This window comes from Phoenix dactylifera, chromosome 16 (genome assembly GCF_009389715.1).
Source record: "Phoenix dactylifera cultivar Barhee BC4 chromosome 16, palm_55x_up_171113_PBpolish2nd_filt_p, whole genome shotgun sequence".
NCBI lineage: Eukaryota > Viridiplantae > Streptophyta > Magnoliopsida > Arecales > Arecaceae > Phoenix > Phoenix dactylifera.
This window is the reverse complement of record NC_052407.1, coordinates 2,755,190-2,779,185: the sequence shown is the minus strand read 5'-3', so window position 1 is coordinate 2,779,185 and position 23,996 is coordinate 2,755,190. Positions and strand designations below refer to the sequence as shown.

At 38.6% G+C, this 23,996-nt stretch overlaps 1 protein-coding gene, 1 long non-coding RNA gene, 1 other non-coding gene and 1 pseudogene across 3 annotated transcripts; 1 reads left to right on the top strand and 3 right to left on the bottom strand.

The window, feature by feature from the left end:
* Positions 1–568: 568 nt before the first annotated feature.
* LOC103711434 (pentatricopeptide repeat-containing protein At3g63370, chloroplastic) lies at positions 569–4,754 on the bottom strand. The gene has a single exon (XM_008797572.4). The coding sequence runs from the start codon at positions 4,244–4,246 to the stop codon at positions 1,313–1,315; it is 2,934 nt and encodes a 977-aa protein (XP_008795794.4). The 5' UTR covers positions 4,247–4,754; the 3' UTR covers positions 569–1,312.
* A 1,695-nt stretch (positions 4,755–6,449) lies between these two features.
* On the top strand, positions 6,450–6,523 carry TRNAI-AAU. Its single transcript has one exon. It is a non-coding gene; the product is annotated as a tRNA-Ile (tRNA).
* A 2,317-nt stretch (positions 6,524–8,840) lies between these two features.
* On the bottom strand, positions 8,841–12,016 carry LOC113463012. The gene is made up of 2 exons (XR_003386526.2): positions 9,898–12,016; positions 8,841–9,783 (listed from the first exon to the last, which is right to left on the bottom strand). It is a non-coding gene; the product is annotated as an uncharacterized LOC113463012 (long non-coding RNA).
* Positions 12,017–14,445: 2,429 nt separating this feature from the next.
* On the bottom strand, positions 14,446–23,114 carry LOC103711461 (annotated as a pseudogene).
* Positions 23,115–23,996: the final 882 nt, after the last annotated feature.

The following is a 23,996-nucleotide window of genomic DNA, read 5'->3' as shown; positions in this document are numbered from 1 at the left end:
CAGAACTCAACAGAGCATACAGATTGGTGCACTGATTCATATTCTTCAGCCATCCGAACATTCATATGGTCATCATAACATGCACCTTCCCACATTTTGTGAAAGTTCTGATAAAGTTGACCAGATATTCATTGCAGATAACCGAGCAGTGTCAAGCCCTTTCTCATTCCCTTGTCACCTGCCGCTCAGGATGGTCTTAGTACAAATGAAGAACAATGAGAGAAGTTCGATGACAATCTATACCACTGAAACTTTTCTCCCTCAAAAAGGATAGTATTAATTAGTGAAACTAATTCTGTGTGCCAAATGATGACATCATCAACTTTATTAGAAGAAAAGATGATCTACCATTATGTCAACAATCTTGATGAACGCTTTCACCTGCTGATGAAAGAAAAAATAATTCATGTTTAGCAGCATCTTCACCATTTCCTTTCTAAGTGGAGATATCCAAAAACAATTGATAAATGATACAAATAACTTTGGGAATCCAAATACATGTCAGCTAAAGAGCTTTTTTTTCTTTTCCCCGATAATCAATAGAAATATCAGACTGTCAGATGTTACATGCTCGAAGAAAATATCATTGCAAAATAAGGAGACAAAAGCAAGCCTTCTTGGCTTGTAAAACTGCACAAAGCATATATCTGGGCAATTTTGGAACGTATGATTTGTCATATACATGTTTTCCTCAATATATGAACCAAAACTTAACCATGAAAACTTTTGTGCTGCTTTAACATGCAGAAACTCATAAAACCATGGAATACCATGGATGTCTCTTCATACCATTTAAGGATTAAATGGCCATGAGTCCTTGAAAACATCAAAGCAACTGCACTTTAATACTAGATGCACTTAACCTCACGCATATAGCAGGGAAATTAGACAAAATTAGTGTCCACTCTGATCAGTCAAAGTTAAATAGAAATTACCACACTCAGCATCATGACAACCTTATAGTCCTGTCAACCACTAACATAAACTGTGGATATCTCCATCAGTTACTTTTCGTAGTTCTTTTGACATCAAATGAATCCCTTGATGACTACGCCAGCTCAAAATACTAATAACATTGCCACATCTCCCATTTGGTCCCAGTATGCACTGGACTGGAAGTATGATCACATCCACCAGCTCCATCAGACATCAGAAATGTGATCTGATAGACCTAAGGGCTAGATAGAAATTGCATGTCCGTTAATTAATTCCACTGCACTTATGGCCATTTATGTCTGAATGACTACCAAACCTGTCATAAACAGAATTCTTTAACCTTTCTACATCTTCAATCAATATGCATTCTTCCATTTCACCAGAAATCATTGCACGAACAGGATCCACCTCTGAAATGATGAAATCGATTGGCATCCCGTACGACAATTTCTCGTTCAAACAACTTTGATACAAGCTTAGTAAATTCATGACAATCACCGCAAACTCGAAGGTTCTTGGTAATGCGGATGGGTGTTCCCTCAGATGTTTGAATCAAGCCAAATGTGATGGCAAGCCTCTCACTATGTCCATGCAACAATCTTTTCTTCTCCTCTTCTCTTACATCATGCAAAACAAACCTAGTATCCTCAACATAATCACATTCCACTTCCAATCGCTGCATGATCTCAGCCAACATTGTATAGATTGCAACTGAATCTGCATGAGAAGTGTCTCTTGCAACAAATGCATGCACCTTATTTCCCACCTCAATCCAGCTGCAAGCAGGGTCCTTCCTCAATCCCCTCTCCTGCATCCTTGTTCTCACCATTTCCACATTTTTCCATTTCCCCATTGAAGCAAAAATATTTGATACAAGCACATAATTTCCTGGGTTTTCAGGCTCCAACTCAAGAAGCTTCTCAGCTGCAACTTCACCGAGCTTATGATTCAAGTAGACCCTACAAGCCCCAAGCAGTGCACACCACACAGCTGCTGTTGGTTCAACAGGCATGGACTTTATGAATCTGTATGCTTCTTCCACTCTACCAGAACGACCAAGAAGATCAACAACACAGGCATAGTGTTCTGGCCATGGCTCTAATCCATACTCGCTTGTCATAGTTTCCAAATAATGTTTCCCGTCACTGACTAGTCCAGAATGACTACATGCATAAAGAAGAGCTAAGAAGGCGATATGATCAGGTATTAAACCCATCTCTTGCATTTCCCTAAACAGCTCTATGGAATCCTTGCCTCGACCATGCATCCCACAAGCACTAATCATGGTTGTCCATAGAACCAAATCTTTGCATCTGGCCCTATCAAATATTTTGAATGAGTTCTCTATGTTTCCACACTGGGCATACATGTCCACCAGTGAGCTGCTGACTGATCCATCTGTAATGAGGCTTCTTCTTATCAGATAACCATGAATTTCTATTCCTTTCACCAAGGAGGATAAACCAGCAGTGGCAGCAAGGATGCTTACTAGTGCAACAGAATCAGGCTCAATGTTGGCCTCTTTCATGTCTATGAATAAACTAAGAGCTTTATTTAGGAGTCCATTGCGAACATAACAAGTTATCATACTGGTCCAAGACACGACATCTTTGTTTTCAATCCTTCCAAAAACATGAAAAGCATGATTGACCTTCCCACATTCGCCACAGACATCGATGATTGTGTTCTGGAGTACGAGATCTAGCAAACCATGTCTGACAGTATAACCATGAATTTGTTTTAACAAGGAAAGACATTCCAGACCACTACAAGCTTGTAATACACTTCCAATCATCATTGAGTCCACTTCCAGTCCCCATTTCTGCACCTCCCTAAACATTTCCAATGCCTTCATGTAACAAGAGTTTTGAGCATAACATGCAATGACTGTTGTCCAAGATATGTAGTCTTTAGCAGGCATTTTATGGAAGACACGTTCAGCATAATAAACATGGGAACACTTTGTGTACATGTCCATCACTGTGTTCCCTACCTGCAAATCAGAATCAAATCCTTGTTTTATTGCATAAGCATGAACCTCCTTACCAGTCATCAAGTTTCTCAATCGACCCAAAGCTGAAGCTATACTTGTAACAGAAACCTGGTCAGGTTTGAAGCCACACTCAAGCATTTCATTGAAAAACCCAATAGCTTCCTCATATAAACCATTCTGGACATAACCAGAGAGCACCGAGTTCCATGATACGTTGTCTTTCTCTCCCATCTCACCAAATATCCGGACCGCTTCACCCATCCGTCCACATTTTGCGTACATAACAGCCAATGCATTACCTTCATAAATTTCAAATTCTCTATTACATTTTAAAAGTGAAGCATGGATCTCCATGCCCAACTGCAGAAGCGACAGTTCTGCACAAGCTTGAAGAACACCCACGGCAGTGTATGAGTTCATTAAGATTCCACCTTTGTGCATTTCTCCAAATAAAGTCAAAGCCTCAAAGAACTTCCAATTTTGCAGACATGCTGAAATCATTGAATTCCATGAAACAACATCTCTCCTACCATGCAACCTTTCAAACAACAACACTGCAGAATCAAACTGCCTGGACTTTGCATACATGGAAACCAGTGCATTGGCCACAAAAGTGGTGGAGTCAAAACCACACTTAATCGCCGCACCATGAATCTCAGTCCCACAATGGATATCTTCAAGCCCACTGCAGGCTTTAAGGACGGAAGCAAAAGTGCACGCATCAGGCATTAACCCCGATATCCACATTTCATGATAAAGTTCAACGGCCTTAAAAGGCAGCCCATGGGAGGCATATGCTCCGATGAGCGCATTCCATGCAAAGATTGTCCTTTGTGGCATTTCTTCGAACAATCGTTGAGCAGCAGACAGATGCCCACATTTCCCATACATGAACATGAGCTTCGTGCTAAGAAACCCATCTTCCAATAGAGAATTGGTTTTTACGATGTGAGAATGTATCTGCTGGCCTTGGAATATGGCCTTTCGGGAAGCACAGAGCTCGAGTATGGATGAATAGGCTTCTTGAGAGGGGGAGCGTGGTGGGCTTTGGAGGGATAGGTTAGTGAGTGAGAGGAAAGCCTCTCTGAGGCTCCCATGCTTGCAGACCTCCCTGAGGGGAGAGATTTTGTTGGTGGGATCCTGGGAGAGTATGGAGAGATGGGAGGGTGGAGCTTTGGGACAGGCGGAGGTGGCCAAGTTTAAAGAGGGATGCTGGTAGCGCGTAAGATTGAAGGATAGGGCCATCAATTGCGGTGCCTTGTTACTGTTGCTGAGGAATGGTTGGACGAGGCTTAAATTGTGGAAGATTGAGCTCATAGGGAAGGCAGTGGCATGGCCAAGCACCAGAGATACATGCTCCTTGTTCTAAATCACATATAGGTAACTCTAAGGTTTACGTACATGGATCAAGGATTAAATCTTACTTCAGAAAAATTTGGGTTCAAACATTAAAATTTTCAACCAAGACATTGACCTAACTTGCAATTTGGTCCAACACATGCCGAACCAATTTGACAAAATTTTCTAGTTAGGTAAGACGGTTGGGGCAACCACCATAGACAGGGAGTTCCCTTCCTATGTTCAGCTTAGAAACAGGGAGCAAATAAAGGTTGGTTGTTTCTCTCTTCTGGTCTAATTAAACTTGTTCTAGTTTTATCTATGGAATTATTTAGCTTTCATTTGGTCATTGATACAAACTTTCTTGAGCGTTTTGTGCAATCTTAGATGCAGTCCTTATGGTTAATAATATTTTTCATATTTAACCACGTCCTTTACTTTTATTCCTTTGGTTTTGGTTTCCAGGGACAAAGTCTTTCTCCCGTGGGCTTTCAACAGAAATTCTATCCCTTGATTAGCTCTAAAGAAGCCAAATCCACGAATATATCATTTCAGGACCTGTAAGAGAGCATTTAAACTCGTCATATAATCGCTGCTATGTAGCATTGCAGTAATTTAAACTATGATAAATATACAAGATCTAAATTGCAGTTTTAGTTGATATATCATATAATCTTGTTTTTTCTCCATGCAGAATCTTGATCTCACAGTAGAAATCCTCCTCTCTTTTTTTGAGAAACCTCACATTATAGATCATCTTATCAAATAATTATATACTCCTTTTTTTTTAAAAAAAAAATCTGACTGATAGTTTTCACCATAACATATCAGCAAAATTATTTAGCAAAATGTCACTTTAACATATCAGCAAAATTATCAAGTGACATGAATTATTGAGAAACAAAAACTCTGTAATGAAGTAAGCCAAGTACTTTCTGTACCTATATTTAGTGTTGTTTATTTTGTAAAACATTGCAGAACTCTATGCCTTTTGGGATCTCTGGACCCAGCAGAGGTGAGAGGAAAGGTTGTGGTATGCCTTCGAGGGAGCAAGCGGTTCACCAGGCTGGTGGAGTTGGAAGAATCTTTGCCAATGATGAAAGCACTGGGAACGAAATCATTGCAGACGCTTATGTTCTTCCTGCCACCCATGTCTCCTATTCTGCTGGTGTCGCTTTATTGTCCTACCTCAACTCGATCAAGTTGGTTCTCTCCAATCTAAACTCTCCAAGAGCATATAAGATCTTGCTTGTTTTAAAATCTCATGCTTATGGTTCTTCTTTTTAATTTTTTGAGGTAACCACATGCATTTCTTTTGTTAAGCAATGTGATCATAATATGCCACTGCCAATCCCATATCCTCCCAAGGATAAGCCCTTAGGAGAGAAATTGTGAGGCCCAATAGTCCCACATCGGAAATACTCGTTTCAGAGCCTGGGCATATGAGGCGGGTGTCCCCAAATCTTGCAGACGCATTTCGGGTGGAAAACAAAACCGGGGAGGGATGAAGGACGCTTGCGTGAAGCTCCGGAACCAAACAATATCTAGTAAGGGAGCCCCGTATTTCCCCCTCATGTGGTTCCCACGTGGGCACTAGGTGCCTTATGTGCCCCGCACAGGAGGAGACGTGACATTTGGTATCAGAGCCGAGGATGGCTCTTGTCCGATGATGGAAAGGGTGTGAGATCCAATAGCCCTACATCGGAAAGACTCGTTTTCGAGTCTGAGCATATGAGGCGGGTGTCTCCAAATCCTGCAGATGCATTTTGGGTGGAAAACAAAACCGAAGAGAGGTGAAGGATGCTTGCGTGAAGCCCCGAAACCGGATAATATCTAGCAGGAGAGCTCCGTGTTCTCCCCTCATGTGGCCCCCATGTGGGCACTAGGTGCCTCACGTGCCCCGCACAGGAGGGTATAGTGCCTCACGTGCCCCGCACATGAGGGTGCGTGACAGAAATGACTACCATTTGAGCTGGTAGTTATCATTCGATCCTATACTTTTAATAAAGTTTTTTGGAGCAAAACAATGACTAACCGCTGGTTCATCGAGAGAACAAGGGAGGGAGAGCAGAAAGACGAGCAGAGAAGAGGAGCGACCACTCTACAATGGTTCCTGGATATAATGTAAGGGAAGAAATAATGATAATAATTTAAGATTGTAGGTAAGAAATCTTTCTAGATTGGCCTATTAGCTCAGTTGGTTAGAGCGTCGTGCTAATAACGCGAAGGTCGCAGGTTCGAGACCTGCATGGGCCATTTATTTTTTTAAAAAACACTTTTGTATTTTGTTGCTTTGCTCTTTGCTCTTTTAAACTTTGTTTTTTGTTTTATATTTTGTTGTTTTGCTCGTTGCTCTTTTGAACTTTGCATTTTCGTTGTTTTAATCCTCAACCCTACATAACGTCATACGAGGTTTATTTATTACATTATACACTTTAGATCTATCAAAATTTACAAGCAGTTTATGAATGGTTCTTAACCTAAAACGGCCAGGTCATATTATAAATCTTTGGAAAATCCTATAGATCAAGGAGAGTTAGATTTTTGATTATTGTAATTTAAATTCATTTAGAGAGCGAAAAAGAATCCTAGATTTTTTTTTTGATACAAAAAAAAAATGCCTTGCTTTATTTTTGAGTTGGATTAACTGTGTATGAAAGGAACAAAAAGGCAAGATAAAATACAAAACAAAAATGGAAGTAAAACTCAACCTATACATGCTTCTCACATATTTTTTCTATTCATATCTTAATGTCTTCGTCAGGCTAAGAGTTCAAATTCATTCAAATTTAATCACAAGCACCACGATCGGCCTATGGTTAACTTCAATAAATGAGTGTTGTAGTGTCTTCTAGTTCACATGGGCCATAAGCGAGATATATTTTAATACTATTTTTTATAATATAAGATCTCATCCAAAAAAATTAGTCAGAAAATATTTTTTTGAGCTCCTTAGTTTTGCATATGAGGCTGACCATAAGCCTGCATGGATCCTCATAGTTATGTGGACTATGAGTCTTATGCTGCAATGCGCATGTAAGCCCATCTTTCAAGGACGTAGCACTCCATCCAAGCGGCACACCCAAGCGTACCGATATCCGGTGCAGTATCGAACTGGTATTATACCGAGTCGTCCATTGACTGATACGGTTGTCGATGCTAGTTCGGCGGACCTTACACTAGACCATAAAATTGAAAAAAAGATAGAAAATTTTGTTTCCTTTTATGCATTGAGATCATAGGATTTTCTAGGAACGCATGGAGGAGTACAATAGCAATTATAATAGGATTGCTAGCATGATCAGAGATAAGCACAAAAGCAAAAGAGGAGCAACTAACAATACTATAGGGCGATCAAAAAATTGTAAATGGCTACCAAGTGGAGAAAATCAATTGTATAGCATGAGCTATATGGTTTTACCACAAAAATCACAGTAAACTGTGTCACCAAGCAATGAAATTTGAAACTGATTTTTGCCATTAAACTTGATTATAGAGGGCAACTATGTGACATATAATCTCATTACTACACTAAATATCTACTACGAGCGTTATAGCTCACTAGGTGTCCATTTTTGGACTAAATACATGCTTGGTGTTCATTTTTGGACTAAATACGTAGGAACTAGATAGTAATATCTTAATTTCTGATGGTGCCATAGCTCAAAGGAGTTTGGGAAACTCTCTTGCAATGCTGCAACTAGTGAAAGAAATCAACTGACAATTCTTACATCATCAAAGCAATCACTCCTAGTTTCCTGATGGTTTGCTGATCAAGTGAGCTGATAACAAGTATTTTAAAACTCCCAATCATGCGTAGAATACATTCTTATGTGCACAAGATGCAACTGAGTCCTTAAAACTTGGTGGACGAATTTGCCAATATGTTGCCAGTACTGAACATCAAACATTTTTTGGATATGTTGCTCACTTAGGAAATGGTATCTTACATGTTATGCACTAGTACAGTAACTCTAACGTAATTGTATTGATATATCTGATATCAACAACTTTGTTAATTAAGTAAAACCTTCTCCTTTTCCACTAAGCAAAGAAAATTGTGGCCAGATCAAAAGATATAAAGGAGATACCTACAACAATTTACCTTAACTATGTAGTCCTCCAACAAAGCCAATCTCTACCAACACTGGGCCAACATTTCATGATCTCCACAAACAAGTTATAGTAGGTATTTCTAACTATAGTAATATATATGTTTCTCCTGACGACATCAATGGCAAGCCCAAGCTTCATTATGCTTACTAATATCATCAAATTTCTAGGAACATCCACACATGCACTGCTAATTTCAAAACCCACCAAAGTCGGTCTCTGGAAAAACAATAAGGATAATACTAATGCTGTTGGCTATACTTCATATGGTTTTAAAAAAAAATTTATGCAAAAGCAATTCCATTCTTCCCTGGCCCCCTAATACTAAATGGAGGCTCGTGGTTCTCGGCTCGTGGTTCTCGACCAGTGACATCTGCTTCGCCTGCTCGTCAAGATATATAATTTATTCGCTGACATTTTTGTAAGGAGTTGGGGCATAGAAGAAGAAATGAAGAAATACAAAAAAAAAAGAACATGTTGCACTTTACAATCAAACAAAAAACATGCTATAAAAAATATGTACCAAATATGCATAGCTTGCGGTGACTACTAATTAAAAGATGAATGAGGATAAAGAATATACAATAGCAACATATGGTTGTCTAGTGGTTTTGCTGATATTTTTCAATTGGAGTAGTTCCTCCTCAAAATTGAAGCCATCAACAGATGCATGGCAAAAGCGAGTGAAACCAGCAGTTGATGCAAGAATCTTATGTGACAAGGAGAAAGCATCGTTAACAAATATAGTGGTGCCTGAAGATAATTTCTCAGAAAACTTGGAACAATTGGCAACTTCTTCTCTGAACATTGTCAGGTTGTCAAGAAGAAGAATATCTACATTCTCCCACTTATTCGTCTTGGACTGTGTCAAACCAGAAACATCATTTGCCGGCACAACTTTTACTTAGAGAAGTGATGACAAACGGTCTATTAATCATTAATGTTGAAGTAAAACCAAGTCAATAAACTGAATTAATTTTTTCAGATTATAGGCCAAGATAATTTCAATAAATATCTATCCGAGATTTTCTAATATTCATTCAATCTGCAACCTAACAGTAATGATGCCTAATAAAGCTGATAAAAAAAGAAAATTTCTCAAAGATACTACGAAATAGTAAAAGAAAAACTGATTGCAAGATCATAACAGTAACGAGGGATTGGCATCATTGTGAGCTATAAGTAATCTACGAGAAAGATAAATCACATGTTTGAGAACAGGAATGATACTGACCCGCAAGGGACTCGACGGAGAGAAGCATTGGATCACGTGATCGACCCCAGTTACTGACTAGAAGTACTTTTACCCCAGCGTTAAATAAATATATGATGGTAAAAAGAGATTTATCTAACGAGAAATTGTTCGAGTCCAATGCTTCCAGCACAAGAGTGGAATCACCATCCTTCTCCCGAAGGCAAAAAATTGAAAGAAATGCTTAAGTCAATGTTACAGCAGGCAGTATAAGTGAGGACGACAGTCATAACAAAATAAAGGGTGGGTCTAAGAGTCTACATACAGATACATTTGGTTTGACATATCTGTAATATGAGGTGCCACTGCATATCTAGCTGAACTGAGGACGTACAGCTTAAGAGTCTACCTACAGAAGGATCAATTATAAATTTGTTGACAAAAACAGAGATTCTGGACAAATAGACAAAGACGAGAGGCAGGTTATGTAATGATGTTGTTCTGCGGTGATATAGGAGGTAAACAAACCAAACACCATTCATTTCATCTCTTATCTAATAGATCTTGTTGACTGATGGCTGCATTTTACCATAGAGGGTCAGGACCTTGTACAAAGGCTTGGAATACTCTAAAACATAATAGCAGAGATTACTGATCAGGGGTTAAGAGGAGTATCAATAAGATTAAATGCTTCCAAAAAGGGTGGCGTTTTACCATAGAGGGTCAGGACCTTGTACAAAGGCTTGGAATACTCTAAAACATAATAGCAGAGATTACTGATCAGGGGTTAAGAGGAGTATCAATAAGATTTAATGCTTCCAAAAAGGGTGGCATTTTTGGGTTTTATACTTTTTTTCCGCTGGTTATCATGTACTCTGCTGTATTATATGGTATTTATGTTAATTGAACTTCAATTGACAGTTTTATGAGATCCAACAGTTAATATGCAAGTGAAAATTGCTGACATGTAAAGGACTGGAATGTTCTCTGTTATAAAGAAACTAATGCCAAAAAACTATTTGCATGGAGATGTACAAGATGTTAAGATGCATGCAATCCCATGGAGCAATTGTTGTCGGGAAGTATGATAAATGAGGGCAAGCAAAAAGGTTTTCGTTTGCAGAGAGGTTCAGGCAAGTTGGCGTATCATAATTGTTATGCAGGCATGTAAAGATGCATGCATGAGTTTGTTGATATTTTGTAGCATGGCAAGCCTTAACACATAATATGCACCATTTTTCTTGTAGCAATGGATCCTACACTCTTGCATCGAATCCAGTGATGATGTAAAAATGACAAGTCCGTATGGGCAGTGTTGTGGTTCAAATTTGGCCTGAGGGTGACCATGCCGGAGGAGTCAGGGGAGCCGCCGGTGGTTGGAAGAAGAAGACGGAGGCCACCTCCTGCGCGACGGCGACGGACCTACACAAAGCTTCACCGGTGTTTCCGGTGAGGGCCCTCCGACGATCAAGTTAGAGTGGGATAAATTTGGTTCAGCCAAAAGTCCCTCAGAAGTTACTTGACCGGGCTATTTATAGTTCCAGTGGAGAGGCCCAGGTGGCAGAGACACTGTCCGCCTTCATCATGAGGGGCGTGGCTCTGAGCCAAATGACGCGCAGCTAAGGCCGGTTGGTGGCGTGTGGTACTGTCCGTTCTCGAGAACGGTAATGTGTTGATAGTCACAGCAGGGTATAGCCGGGGTAGTCATGGTGCCGTCCTTTGACTGTCGAGGGTCAGCTATCGAAGAGTGGCACGGTGGTGCTGTAATGTACGGCCACGTAGGAGGGCGTAGGCATGCACATGGGTGCGGTTGTTGGCGAGGCCAAGCCCGTTGAGAGGTTGCGTCATGCGTTTGGCGAGGTCGGCAAGACGAGTGCTGGGGGTTAGCTCGGCTACCCGAGTTCCGAGGTGTGCTCGGTGGAGCACCCCGAGCTCAAGGGCCGAGGCGCACTACTGAAGTAGGCGCCTTGAGCTTGGTCGGGGCGGATCGGCGAATAGTGGAGGCACCTCGAACTTGGTCGGGGGAGTCGGCGAATATTTGAAGCCGATGGAGCTTTTGGCGGAGTCCGAAGCCGAGCTGGTTCTGAGCCGGACTGAGGATTTAACCGGACGGTGTCGGCGTTTATTGGGCCAAACTGGGCGGCCTTTTAGCTGTGGGCTGAACGATTCACTTCGCCCCCCATCGTTTGCCCCCCACTTTCGATGTCGAGTCATGCTTCAGCTCGGGCGAAGGAAGTAGCCGAGCTTTTGATCGTCTAGCCCTTCGGTCAAGCACTTATGTAGATATGCGCACCGAACTTGGTATGCATATCTTATCAAGGGCCGATTACATCTGGTCGCACTTCGTAAAATGAGCTTGGGTGAATTAGGTTGCCACATCAGCTGAAGAGGAAGCAGTTACGAGAGCTCTTTTAATGCTAAATGTCAATCGTCAGCATGTTGATGATTGAATTTTGTAAATGAATTGACAAATTAATAAAGTATTATTTGGCATAATTCATCATTTTACATCTTCAAATGAACTCTTATATGATGAAGTCCTTAGGACTTATTAATAATAAAGGAGGATTTATCTTCGAGTCCTTAAACTAGTTCGCGACCAAATGATATGTTGTTACAAAGACGATGGCATTATCGAGATTAGGTCGTTGTGTGACATATACGTTTGTTGTCCTCTTAACCAAGGAGTGTGGAGACACTGGTATGCCACACAGGTGAAGTGTAGGAGTACATTTCACTGAACGTGACCAATTCCGAAACGCTCTACTGTCAAGAGATATTCTAAGTGGATATGGGTATAAGTTTGGCCCTCTGACCTGAGACCGCAACCTGTGACTAGTAAGCAACTCATTGTATTCTGGTACCGGACTGCCTGGATTTCTAATTCAGTGACGGAAGGTCACTGGATGCAGTCAAGTACTTGCGTAGTCAGTTGTGAGTCGATATGGAATTGACCCCTCCTGGAAACAAGAGATAATGTCTTGTAATTAATTTAGCAAAACTTTGGCCACCCAGTGAGGAGTCACGGGATATCTAAAATTAATTACATAATTAATGGATATATTAATTATAGGGTTGACAGTGAGTTCTAAGTCATACTGGCATTAGGAGTCAAAGGAATTGAATTATACAGTAAGCATAGTCCAGGATTCCAGAATATTTGCTTCGCATATATTCGGCCTATTCGGACGTCGGGTACCATTGCTAGATGATCACATCGATTAGTGTGGGAAGTCGTTCCTGTACTACCGGCTTAGGTTTGAACCTATAAGGTCACACGCATAGAAGTTTTTTGATTGATCAAGAAGGCTGATGAATGATTAAGAATCATTCAGGAGTAATTTGGTCAATTCGATTGGCAAATTATCTTATAAAATAATTAAAGTAATTATCAGAGGATTAATTAGTAATTAGATTGCTAATGAACTCAATTGGATTGAGTAATTAGACTAAGGATGAGCTAAATTGAAGTAGATTCAATTCTGGGCTCAATCAGAATTTTTGACCTGATTGGTTAAGTCTGAATCAAGAGGACTTAGGTTGACCAAATTAAATTAGATTAAATTTGTGCTTAATTAGGGATTGACCTAATTGGATTAGGTTCAACCCATGGTAATTGGATCATTATAATTATTAGAATTTAATTAAATTAAATAGGTTTGATCTAAAACTGTTCAGATCTTGAAATCCACTTGTCACATATCCATACATGGTGCCATAAATTGATTTTTAATATGATTAAAAATTAATTTAATTTATTTAATGGTGCCATGGGACACTTGGCAACATCAGGGACCTCTTTCATCATCAGATGGGGTGACATGGAGAGATAATTTCATGAAAAGAATTGGATAAGATCAAATTCTCTCTCTTTATGGCATATGTCATCCTTATCTTTATCTCACTTCTAATTAAGGTTGAATTTCGAATTTAATCACCACAAAATCACCACGTGACCCTCTAATCTGATTGTGGGCATGGGAATTTCGAAATGGAGTGAGGGAATGGGCGACATGATGAAGGGCTTGGATGTGATCAATCCTTTATCATGTGATGGCGCATGAAGCTATGTTTGAATTTTGAATTCAAAATATAACTTAACTCCACAAAATCCTGATTGTTGGCGTGTGAAGAGGAGTAGAGTTAGAGTATAAGAGGGGGTTATCAGATGGTAGTCGATTTCAAGGAAAAAAGAGAGAAAAAGGAAAAAGGAGAAAAGAAAAAGAAAGAAAGAAGAAACTAGTTCATCTTCCAACTTGCCATTTGATCTTCTACTAAGTCCTTCACGCCATTAGTGTTAGGGGTCCTGATAAGAGTCTTTAGATCAGATCTAAGTCCTCTTCAATCCCTCTAAACCTTTCTCCAAGTTTTTCCAAGAAGGTGGATCAAAAGTTGATAGCATTGGAAAAATCAAATTTCAGCCTCAAGAAATTCTGCGCAAGCTAGCACTTCCGCAGGATTGGATCTCTCCAGAAACTTCGTGTATACTTCTCGTAGAGGCCATTCGTGTACGTGGCTGCGAAGTCGAGGATCAGATCCACAAGTTTCATCCATCATAAAAGATATTAATCCTACATTAATCTTTTATTTTGGTATTAGGGTCTAGATCCGATTCTCCGAGGTTTTACCCTCCTTTGGGGCTCCTCACGGAGATATCTCCAGAATCCATTCGATGGATATTCGGAGATTAATCGGAATAGAATGTTTAACTTTCAGATCTAATAGTTAATGATGCATAAAGTTTTAGCATAATTGTTTAAACGATTCCGGCATTATCCTATGTGTTCTTACAGTGTTGATTTCTAGATTTGATCTTATAAGCATATACGAATTAAATTGTTTGATTCGATTTTTTTGCTACATTTTTGAAACTTAAAAAAAAACTATATATGACTTGATCCCCCTTATGAAGGGGTACGTAGGCAACCCGATCAGGTTCAGTGGTTTTTTTTAAAAAAAAAAAATCAGCATGCTTAACCCGATCAAGTTGTCTTTGCTCGCTTCCAAACAATCACTGTTCCATCTGAATCAGAAGAGGCCAACAAGTTCTCCCCATGATTCCAGGCAACTCCTATAACTGAAGAACCATGCCCCTGCCGAAACAAATAAATCAGCATCGCAGGGATAATGCAGCAAAATCTAGAAAGTGGGCAGACCTGCAGCTTATTGACACGTGTGCTTTGGCCAAGTTAAGTCATAGAAGTAAACATTTGAATCCTCGCTGCCAGAAACTTAATGTTCAGCAAATCAGTTAGTCAGTAATCTGAGTTTACTGAAATGAGCAAAAAGAGAGACTAATAATATTTATATCATCAAGCAAGTGCAACTGTCAAAGAAAAGATCATTTAACTGCAATAAAAAAAGAAATTATATCTGTAAGTCTGGAAGAGCATGCGCAGTAGACACATGTTTGAAGTGTTGTTTCATATCAAGCAGGACCATATGCCACCAGCAAAAAGGAAGATAATCCGGAACATAATCAAGACTGAAGCCTGATTGTCAGTTACGATCAAAGGGCTCTAACTGTCCAGTCAACTATCTTTAACGTAGTGGACAAAGATACCAATGCAACCAGTTCAGATATGATGCCATTGTAAAATTAAAGTGAACATGGTTCTTAGGTTTCTCGGAAAGTGATTGTTCCACCATATCCAAAAATGGGGGTCAGATATCTTTTTTGAAAGATAAATGGAGGTCAAATATCAATTTTGCAATTGGAACATTTTCCTGATATTTTTTTGGCAAAGCAAAGGGTTAAGCTCTATTCCGAACTTCCAACCAACCAAGGGGACCTTTATAAGGTAAATATCAAGCTTCATAATTCCAACCATAAAGTAAAAGATAGACATACAAATAGCCTATTTTGCTAAGACAATCTGCCAGGACATCGTTTTATGTCCTTCTTAATACCTCTTCTTCCATCTCCTAATATCTTGCATGTTAGGACCTAATAAATATTTTATTAGTGATTATGAAAATACTACTTCAGGTATCACAAGTAGCGTAGGCCACTGAAACCTCTAAGTGTGATAGATACCTATAAATTCCCCTTTTTCAAGAGAAAGTAGAGGGCAGAAAGAAGCGCAAATTCTGTGCATCCGGGGAGCTAATTTGAGAGAGCACAAAAGAGTCAAATACCCTTTCACCTCCAAGGCAACACTGCACAAGACAGCATAACTAGATGAGTACTGAAAGAAAGCTCAATAGCTTAAGATACAGATTGATGGAATTTCCAATGCAAGAGATGAAAGAAAACCTGAAGAAATAAATGTATCCATCTTGAACACATGTAAGAAGTGCAGGACCTCATGCCACAAGAGAAAAAGTACGATACTGCACAGTTTTGATTGGAGATTTGCTCCAGCTACTCCTATTTCGATGGGACCTAGATATGGACCCTGTATGGGAGCGCACGCTAACAATGTATATGCATCCCTGTGATGTTCACTCAAGTTGCAACATTCTGGATACAAAGTATTCTTTCATTAAATTAATGGACATGGTTCAATTAATATGACCCTACCTGTCCATCGCCAGCAAAAATAAGTTGACCAGTATGATCATTATCCATAGCTGTTATTTCATTCTCAAAGCGAAGTTTGTTAATAACCCAACCGGTGCTAAAATTGATAACCTGAGGCATAATTTAAAACATAGTAAGAAGGGGGGAGAGAGAGAGAGAAAATAATTAAAGAAATAAATTATGTCAAAAGAAAAAAAAAGAAAATGACAAACTGATATGGAATTCCTAAGAGAGAGAACCTCTAGAATTTTCTTGCTTTAAAATGTCGGACAAGGCATTTTGTCTTAGCAACACAATCTTGTGAAATATAAAATTCTATAAAACATGGCATGGAGACATAATAAAAACCTTACATTGATTTCTTTGTTTGCATTGCCAACTGAAAACAAGTTGTTATTCACCTGCAACCAGCATCAAGCAGATCATAAATAAAGCCGTATCTACAGAGACTGCTTAGAATCAGTGTTAATATATTTCCAGTTTCTGGATAAAATAATAACCCAATATCTCATATTTTTCCAGACAGTAAACATTTTAAACAAATGTGACACATTTTTTTGAAGTGGCATGAATTATGTTAACCATGAGCAAAGAAGTGATAGAAGGATTACGAGTCAAAAAAAATTGGAGTTAAAGAGCCAAACCAAGATCATCCACCAACTCATTGCAACCAAGAAATTCATAAATCAAAATAACTACATGTTTCATGGTCATTAAATGGTCTCAGTAGCAAGAGCCCATAAATATGTGGCGTCTTTAATCCAAAGTGTTTGTAAAGTCTTTTCAACTACCATAGGTTTGGACTTAAGGCAAGAAAAAGAGAGAGAGCAAAAGATTGTTACTTTTGCTTGATACAACCTTTCTCCATTCCATAGTTGCAGATTTGGAGCATCCAAAGAGAAATTTCATCTGACTTTAGAAGATCAAAGAAAGGAGGAGCAGTTTAATAAGTTAAAAATACTTCTAAAATTCTCTATTTTGGCTGATACTATCAGACGCTTCTATCCACCTGTGCAAATTAGTCACTGCAGATTTCTTGATGGAAGGACAAACTTCATTTGCTAGATATACAAGCTTGCTTATGTTGTTCTCAGCTGTCAAATCTATGGTAGTGCTTCCCTGTTTGTAGAGACTGGCACTTGAAGGAACAATAAACACCAAAATCCAGTCCTAGAAGAAGCAGCATTGCCCCTCCCAAAATTTATATTGTAGTTTGGCGCATTGTTTGCAAAACCAAGAATGAGAAAACATTGAGGTTGAGAAGATTAGAACATTATGAAAGAAGCTGAAGGCTTTTCTAATGGGCAAATACATGAAGAAGCCTCTAAAAGAGGAGGTTCTGGCTAATGCACCTTGGGCATGATAGACTACTCTTAATAATGACATTGACAAGCTCCAATTATTCACACATCAACTAAGGAAGGATAACCTTCTGTTGGTTGACCTCTAGCTAATTGATAGGCAGACTGTTGAACTTCCTAGTTAATGGCAGCAACTATTTTCAAAACAAGCATTCTTTTGTCATGCCTAATCATAAATGGAAGATCCCGAAACTTCACCATGGAAAAGTCTAAACTTGCATTACATAATAAGAGATTATCATGTAGTCATACAATTAAATCCTTCAGCATCATATGCTAAAGGTATAATCACCTTTATGTAGGAATGAAAACATGCAATTCTAAAGAAGTATCAAGAGGTTACTTAGTACAACGCCTTCAATACTATTGCAATTTTCCAAGGCAAACCTGTGTGAAGATTTTGGGTGAAGTTAAGCTAGGAGCTCCAGCAAAGAGGAATGATTACAAAAGTTATGCATTCAGTATTAAAACCTGTGTGGAGATTTCAGGTGAGATTAATGATGTGAATCTGTGCAATGTCTTTTCAAATTTTTCATGATTTTTCAAATTCTTGGTATTAAGAATTATTAATCAAAGTGCTAGTCAACATGCATGATAGAACATGCTATGTACTCCACCAACACCTTAGACATGTAGCATAGGCATGGTAACAATTGCGTGCCAATGGTTGGCCAATAGTAATGCAAGATTAAATGAATCATTAGCCACACTCAAGTTAATCCCTAAAATCAAGTATCTTAGTAATATGCCGAAGCCAGAACATACCTAATGTTAGACTTAAGCTTGATGCAGCGAATCAACACATGTAAAGATAAAGCAACATATACTTTAAAAGAAAAACACTCATGCATGCATGATTTTCAAGTTGATAGTTAAGGATGTAGGCCTGGGGGCATACCTAAATTCTCTGACTTATAGTACTTTATATTGGCTTATTCTTGAGAAATTTAACATTATCTTGGGGCTGATAGTGATGCCATGGTCAGCTTCGACAAAACAGAACTAGAATGGATGAACATAACAATCAAAACTCTTGATCTGATAGGACAATCTGGTACTCTTCTGATAGTTCCACAGGTCAAGATCAAATGTACAAAGCTTATTCAATGCATTAGATTCTTTAAGCCGGTTGAAGTGCCAGTTTGATCTGTATCAGGGACAATACAGGTATTGACACCTGTAAGATTCTTATTATTCCCCTTAGTGCAAAATATTAATTTAATAGAGAAGAGTCTGATAATTTGACAAAAAAGATCTCAAAAGAATACAAAACAACCTATTGAATTACTAAAAGGTAATGCATCTAATATAACAAAAAAGGTATTTATAATTTATAAGACAAAGATGGCCTTGAAAAATATAAATAATATAGTTATCCTATGAATCTCAACTTCTAGTTGCAATACCAACAACCAACATTAGACTAAGTAGTAATATGAAGCAAATGTGCTTTTGGAACTAAAATCACCAAATTGAGCTCGCAAATTAGGTGGCATTAATTTCCAGTGAGTGTTTTGTGGTTCTAGACTAAGAAGATTCAAAATGTAGTGTTTCACAAGTTACTGGATAGAGAGAACAATCAATCAAGTAACAGTCATGAGAGTGCATGATCAATCAAGTTAATTTGCAATGTTGATTACATATAAATTGCAGAATCCTTGTAACACATGCACACAGAGCATGTGAGCATGTGAGCACACTATGGGTGAAACAACAAACGAGTTTTCATCAATATCTTGATACTTTATATAGGAAAAATAAGAAAGAGTGACATGAATCTTTACGCACCGGGTGAAAGCGAATGGATAATTGGGAAGAAACTCCATATATTACTCGAATGCAATGACCGTTAGATATTTCCCAAACTCGCATAGTCTTATCCATTGAGGACGAAGCAATGTACTGATTGTTAGATGAAAAATCAAAATCTATAATCTAGTTAGCAATTTGGGAATAAAGGAAACAAGTATTGGTGCAAAACGATGTGAAATCACCAAAAAATTTCTTGTGACCAACGTCACAAATTCAGTTGAATATTTCCCAATTATTTAAACTAAAGAAATACAGTTGTTAAAACATGTTACTATAAATAAAGTGCAAGATGAATGTTGACTACTATGCAAAGTGGTTGGACATATTTCGAAGATTGAGCGTAAAAACATGAAATGAAATTACAAAGAACTCTAGCAGATGTTGCAAGGGTTAGACAAAGCTTATAATAACACTTCTATAAAGAGAGATAAGAAGAGAATCAATTGGTGTTGCTTAACAACACTAATATGAATATTTAATAGTCATTTTGTGTTGATTCAAAAAAATAGATCAATAGAATACATGCAATTTGATATCTCTTCTATTCACTTTCAATGTCCTCTTGTTTATTGTGACTTCCAACCAAGGTCTGCCGTACCGATACATACCATCCTGTACCGAACATATCATACTGTACCGGTGTCGAACTGTCATTCGGTATAAGGGGTGCACCGAGTCTCAATACGCCGATCTGGCCCCCCATACCGGGCAAATAAAGTATATTAGCATGGCATCAATATAGAGTCTAGTAGCGATATTATGAACCTTGCTTCCACCCCTAGATTGTGGAGGATGTCATCTCTCTAATGATACCTTAACCAATTTGATGGTAGGATGCCATCATCATATTTTATCCAATATCACCAAGATTTAAGGTACTCTTAAATACCTTAAAATTGATTCCTTGACAAGAAAACAATTATTGATATAAGGTAAAGAGTTCCATACTCACCCTAAAGTAATAGTTATGCACAATAAAGAGATGCTTTTACATGAAGGGATGCATAGAGGATTCAAGAACAAAATTATTTGATGATGCATAAAAGCATTAAGTGGGGTAGGTTCACTTCATATGAAAGGTTCATGAAAATCAAGTTCTACTAGGTTCTAGATTTATTAGACACCAGTTCTAAGAAAATAGATTTCCAAGTTTCCTCATTAACCAATGCACATAGTAGCTATATTGTAATGCATTGAAAATACCAAGTACTCAGAATGTAATATTGACGCATCCCATCTTTTCACTTTCAAGAACTTTTCTGCCTCTTCCTCTATCTTCTATTTGATGTGTGACATGCCCATGTTTTAACATTAGTTCTAGCACCATTTCAGCCAAACACATGTGACAATGCAATATACAATAAAGCCGAGATATGAAAATTATATGATAGGTTTTCTTTGGGAATAAAAAATTTGAGTAATAATACATATAGAGCCCTGGATAATTGACACGTGGTCTAACCTGTGATGGCTTTTGAATGTCCTCTTAATTGCTGAAGGATGGAAGGTGGGTCAGAGACATGACAAATTGTCAAGTTTCCATCTGATGCAGCATATGCAAGTAAATCCGAACTCATATGCCCAAATTTTAAGATTGTTACTGACAAAACAACATTTCAGTGAGTTTCTATTGGAAAATTATATTAGATATTGTTCCCTTGAATAGTAGAAAAGAACATAGTGACAAAACACTGTTTTATGCATTGAAAATCACCTGAAGCTTTGCAGTTGTCAAAGATGCAGTGCATTCCAACAAATGATTATGCAGGTTCAACAAATCAAACTTGACGGTCAGCATCACTTATACTCGAACTGAAACTTGCACGATGGCTAAAAGCTTGGCTGGAACCTCTTAAGTCCTTTAGGAAAGAAATGATACTGTCAAATTGTTTACATAATGAATTAGGAAGCAAAATTTAAATCATATCACAGGAAAAGATAGTGCAGATTAGTTATTTAAATGTGGAGCAAAGTACAAGCTATATAACTCTAGAGAGAAAACTTTCTTTTAGAAAATAAACTACCAGAAGTTAATGCAAGAAAGCATGCAAGAATGCAGCACCTACCCTGCTAGAACTCCAACTGTCTGCCTCAAATATAATAGACTGCGGGCCTGGAGATGAAGCCCAGTGCCCACTGATACATCAGCAATACCTTAATATCAGATTTGAGTGAAAGCACAATTATTTTTTTTTAAAAAAAAATGTGCACGAGCTAAGACAATAAAAAGTTCAACATAAATGAAGACTTTATAGTAGAGACTTCATAGCAATAAGAAGTTAAAGTATATATGCATATCCTTTACCTAGATTTTGACTGACATCACCATATCCAATATGAACATGGTATGGCTCTTTTCGAAATAATTCAAAGAAAATAATTTTACTTGGATGATGCAGATAAATTTTTGTATGCATGCCTGAATATATACAGCATTTCTGTTTATGTGCACATGCAACCAGGCAAAGATAGCCAATCATTTTTTTTTGACAATATGAAATTAAATATCTATATCAGTCATATCAAATGTCTGTCATGTTATGGATGAGTTGAAGAATTTAATCAATAAAGAAAGGCCTAAAAACTTGCTTCACCTATCCCTTAATAAAAAAGATTTTGATCATTTCTCATGCAAAATGAAATCAACCTGACAAAAATTTCCATGATAGATTTGAGTATGTGATATCCATACTGAAGATATTACAAAATTATACAGCATTCCGTTATAAGTATGCTGAGTTTCTAATATCTTTCCTATAGACACTTTTTCAACCAAACGAAACATTAATTAGCAGTTCTCAGAAGCGGTTCGAAAGCATGGGGCCTTCGACATCTAACATTCAATTAATTCTGTCCATATACTTCAAATTCAACACCTCTGACCCATTTCAGGCCCATGAACTCAACCACGGCGGATCACCAACCTGTGCCCCGGGGTACTCGGCTGGCTCTGGTTAGCGGAACTCTTCCAATTTCTTGGCCTGCGAATGAAATTCCAATACGCCACGTAACCTTTGCCATTGCATCTCCATTCCTTTTAACACAAGAATCCAATTAAATTCAATGCATTACCAAATTTTCCAAAGATTCGATCATTTTCTTGATAAGAATCAGCTAAAGATCCATCAAAATATAAACCGCAACCAATAGATCAGAGAGATAGGTACCCTCCGGTGATCGATCGCCGGCGAGGACCGAGCCTTGCGGTGCAGGAGGAGGCGGCGGATCCCAACGTAATCGGGGTCGTTGTGGGCGATCGGCGGCTGGAGGAGGCAACTCCAGAACTAGGGATCCCTAGCCGGCTTCTCTCTCGCCGCCTCAGATTCCTCCCCCTTCTCCTCCATCCCTCTCGCTCGCTCTCGCTCTCGCTCTCTTCTTCCGACAGAGAATGAGATCGAGCTCGCTCGCTAGTAGCAACAAATATTTCGGATCTCGTCTGCAATTTTGTTTCCAGAGATTCTCAAACCCTAATTTAATTAGCCAAGGCAAACTGGTTCATGACATTTTGTTTTAGCTATCGGTAGCTGACTGGTATTCATTCAACAAGTAGTCCATCATTGCAATCATAGAATTTAATTGCCTAGTAGATTAGAAGGTTTTAATTAAGCTGGAATATTTTTATTTATTATTTTGGTTTGATTGTTGTTTGAGTCAGTTTCATACCACCAAAATTGAATTTAAATGGCTCTTTCCTCTTTGCCTTTTGTTCATCCAATAAATTGTCAAATTGAATTATTAACTTATCCACATTGCAAACTGGTTTCATTGTAACCATTCACGAATCACTTGAGCAAATTAGTTAACTTGATCCAGTTTATGTTAAGCACTATTGCAGGTTATCACAATTGAGCTAACTGGACCTTCGCAATCACACAAGTTCTAGAAGTCCTTCATTGAATGAAGCTAATCTTTCATCTTATACTGTAAAAATTTTCCTACAATATTCTTTTCTAGACCTTCATCTTCTTTAACATATTTTTGTCCTAATGCATCCTAGAACTTACATATAGCATAAATCGGGCAAAATATATCATAAAATATATAAAAAATTGCAGACAAAATTCTACCATTATAAATAAAATTATTTTCGATATCTGATTGTGTAGTGGTGGCAGTTAGGGGTGGCAAAATATGACCCGACCCGCCAACCCGATCCGTGTTCGACCCGCCATAAACAGGTTTGGGTTTGGCCTAAACAGGTTCGAGTCGTAAACAGGTCGACCCGTTTAACCTGTTTATTAATTGGGTCGGATACGGGTTTTAGATGTCTGACCCGTTTAAACCGTTTAACCCGTTTAACTGTTGGGCATGTAAACAGGTCTAAACAGGTTAAACGGGTTAAACAGGTTAAACAGGTCCAAACAGGTTAAACGGGTCTAAACAGGTCTAAACAGGTCGGGTTGGGCAGGTTAAACAGGTTGGGTTGGACAGATTAAACAGGTCTAAACAGGTTAAACGGGTCAGGTTGGGCAAACAGGTTAACAGGTCGGGTCGGATTGGGTAAACAGGTTACCTGTTTATTAAACAGGTTAAACGGGTCGGATCGGGTTACCTGTTTAATAAACAGGTCAGGTTCAGGTTTGCAATTCCTGACCCGTTTAATAAACAGGTCGGGTTCAGATTTATAGTTTTCTGACCCGACCTGTATTTGACCCGACCTGTTTATGCCTGATCCGACCCGATTGCCACCCCTAGTGGCAGTGGTGGTTGTCGAACCACCAATGGTAG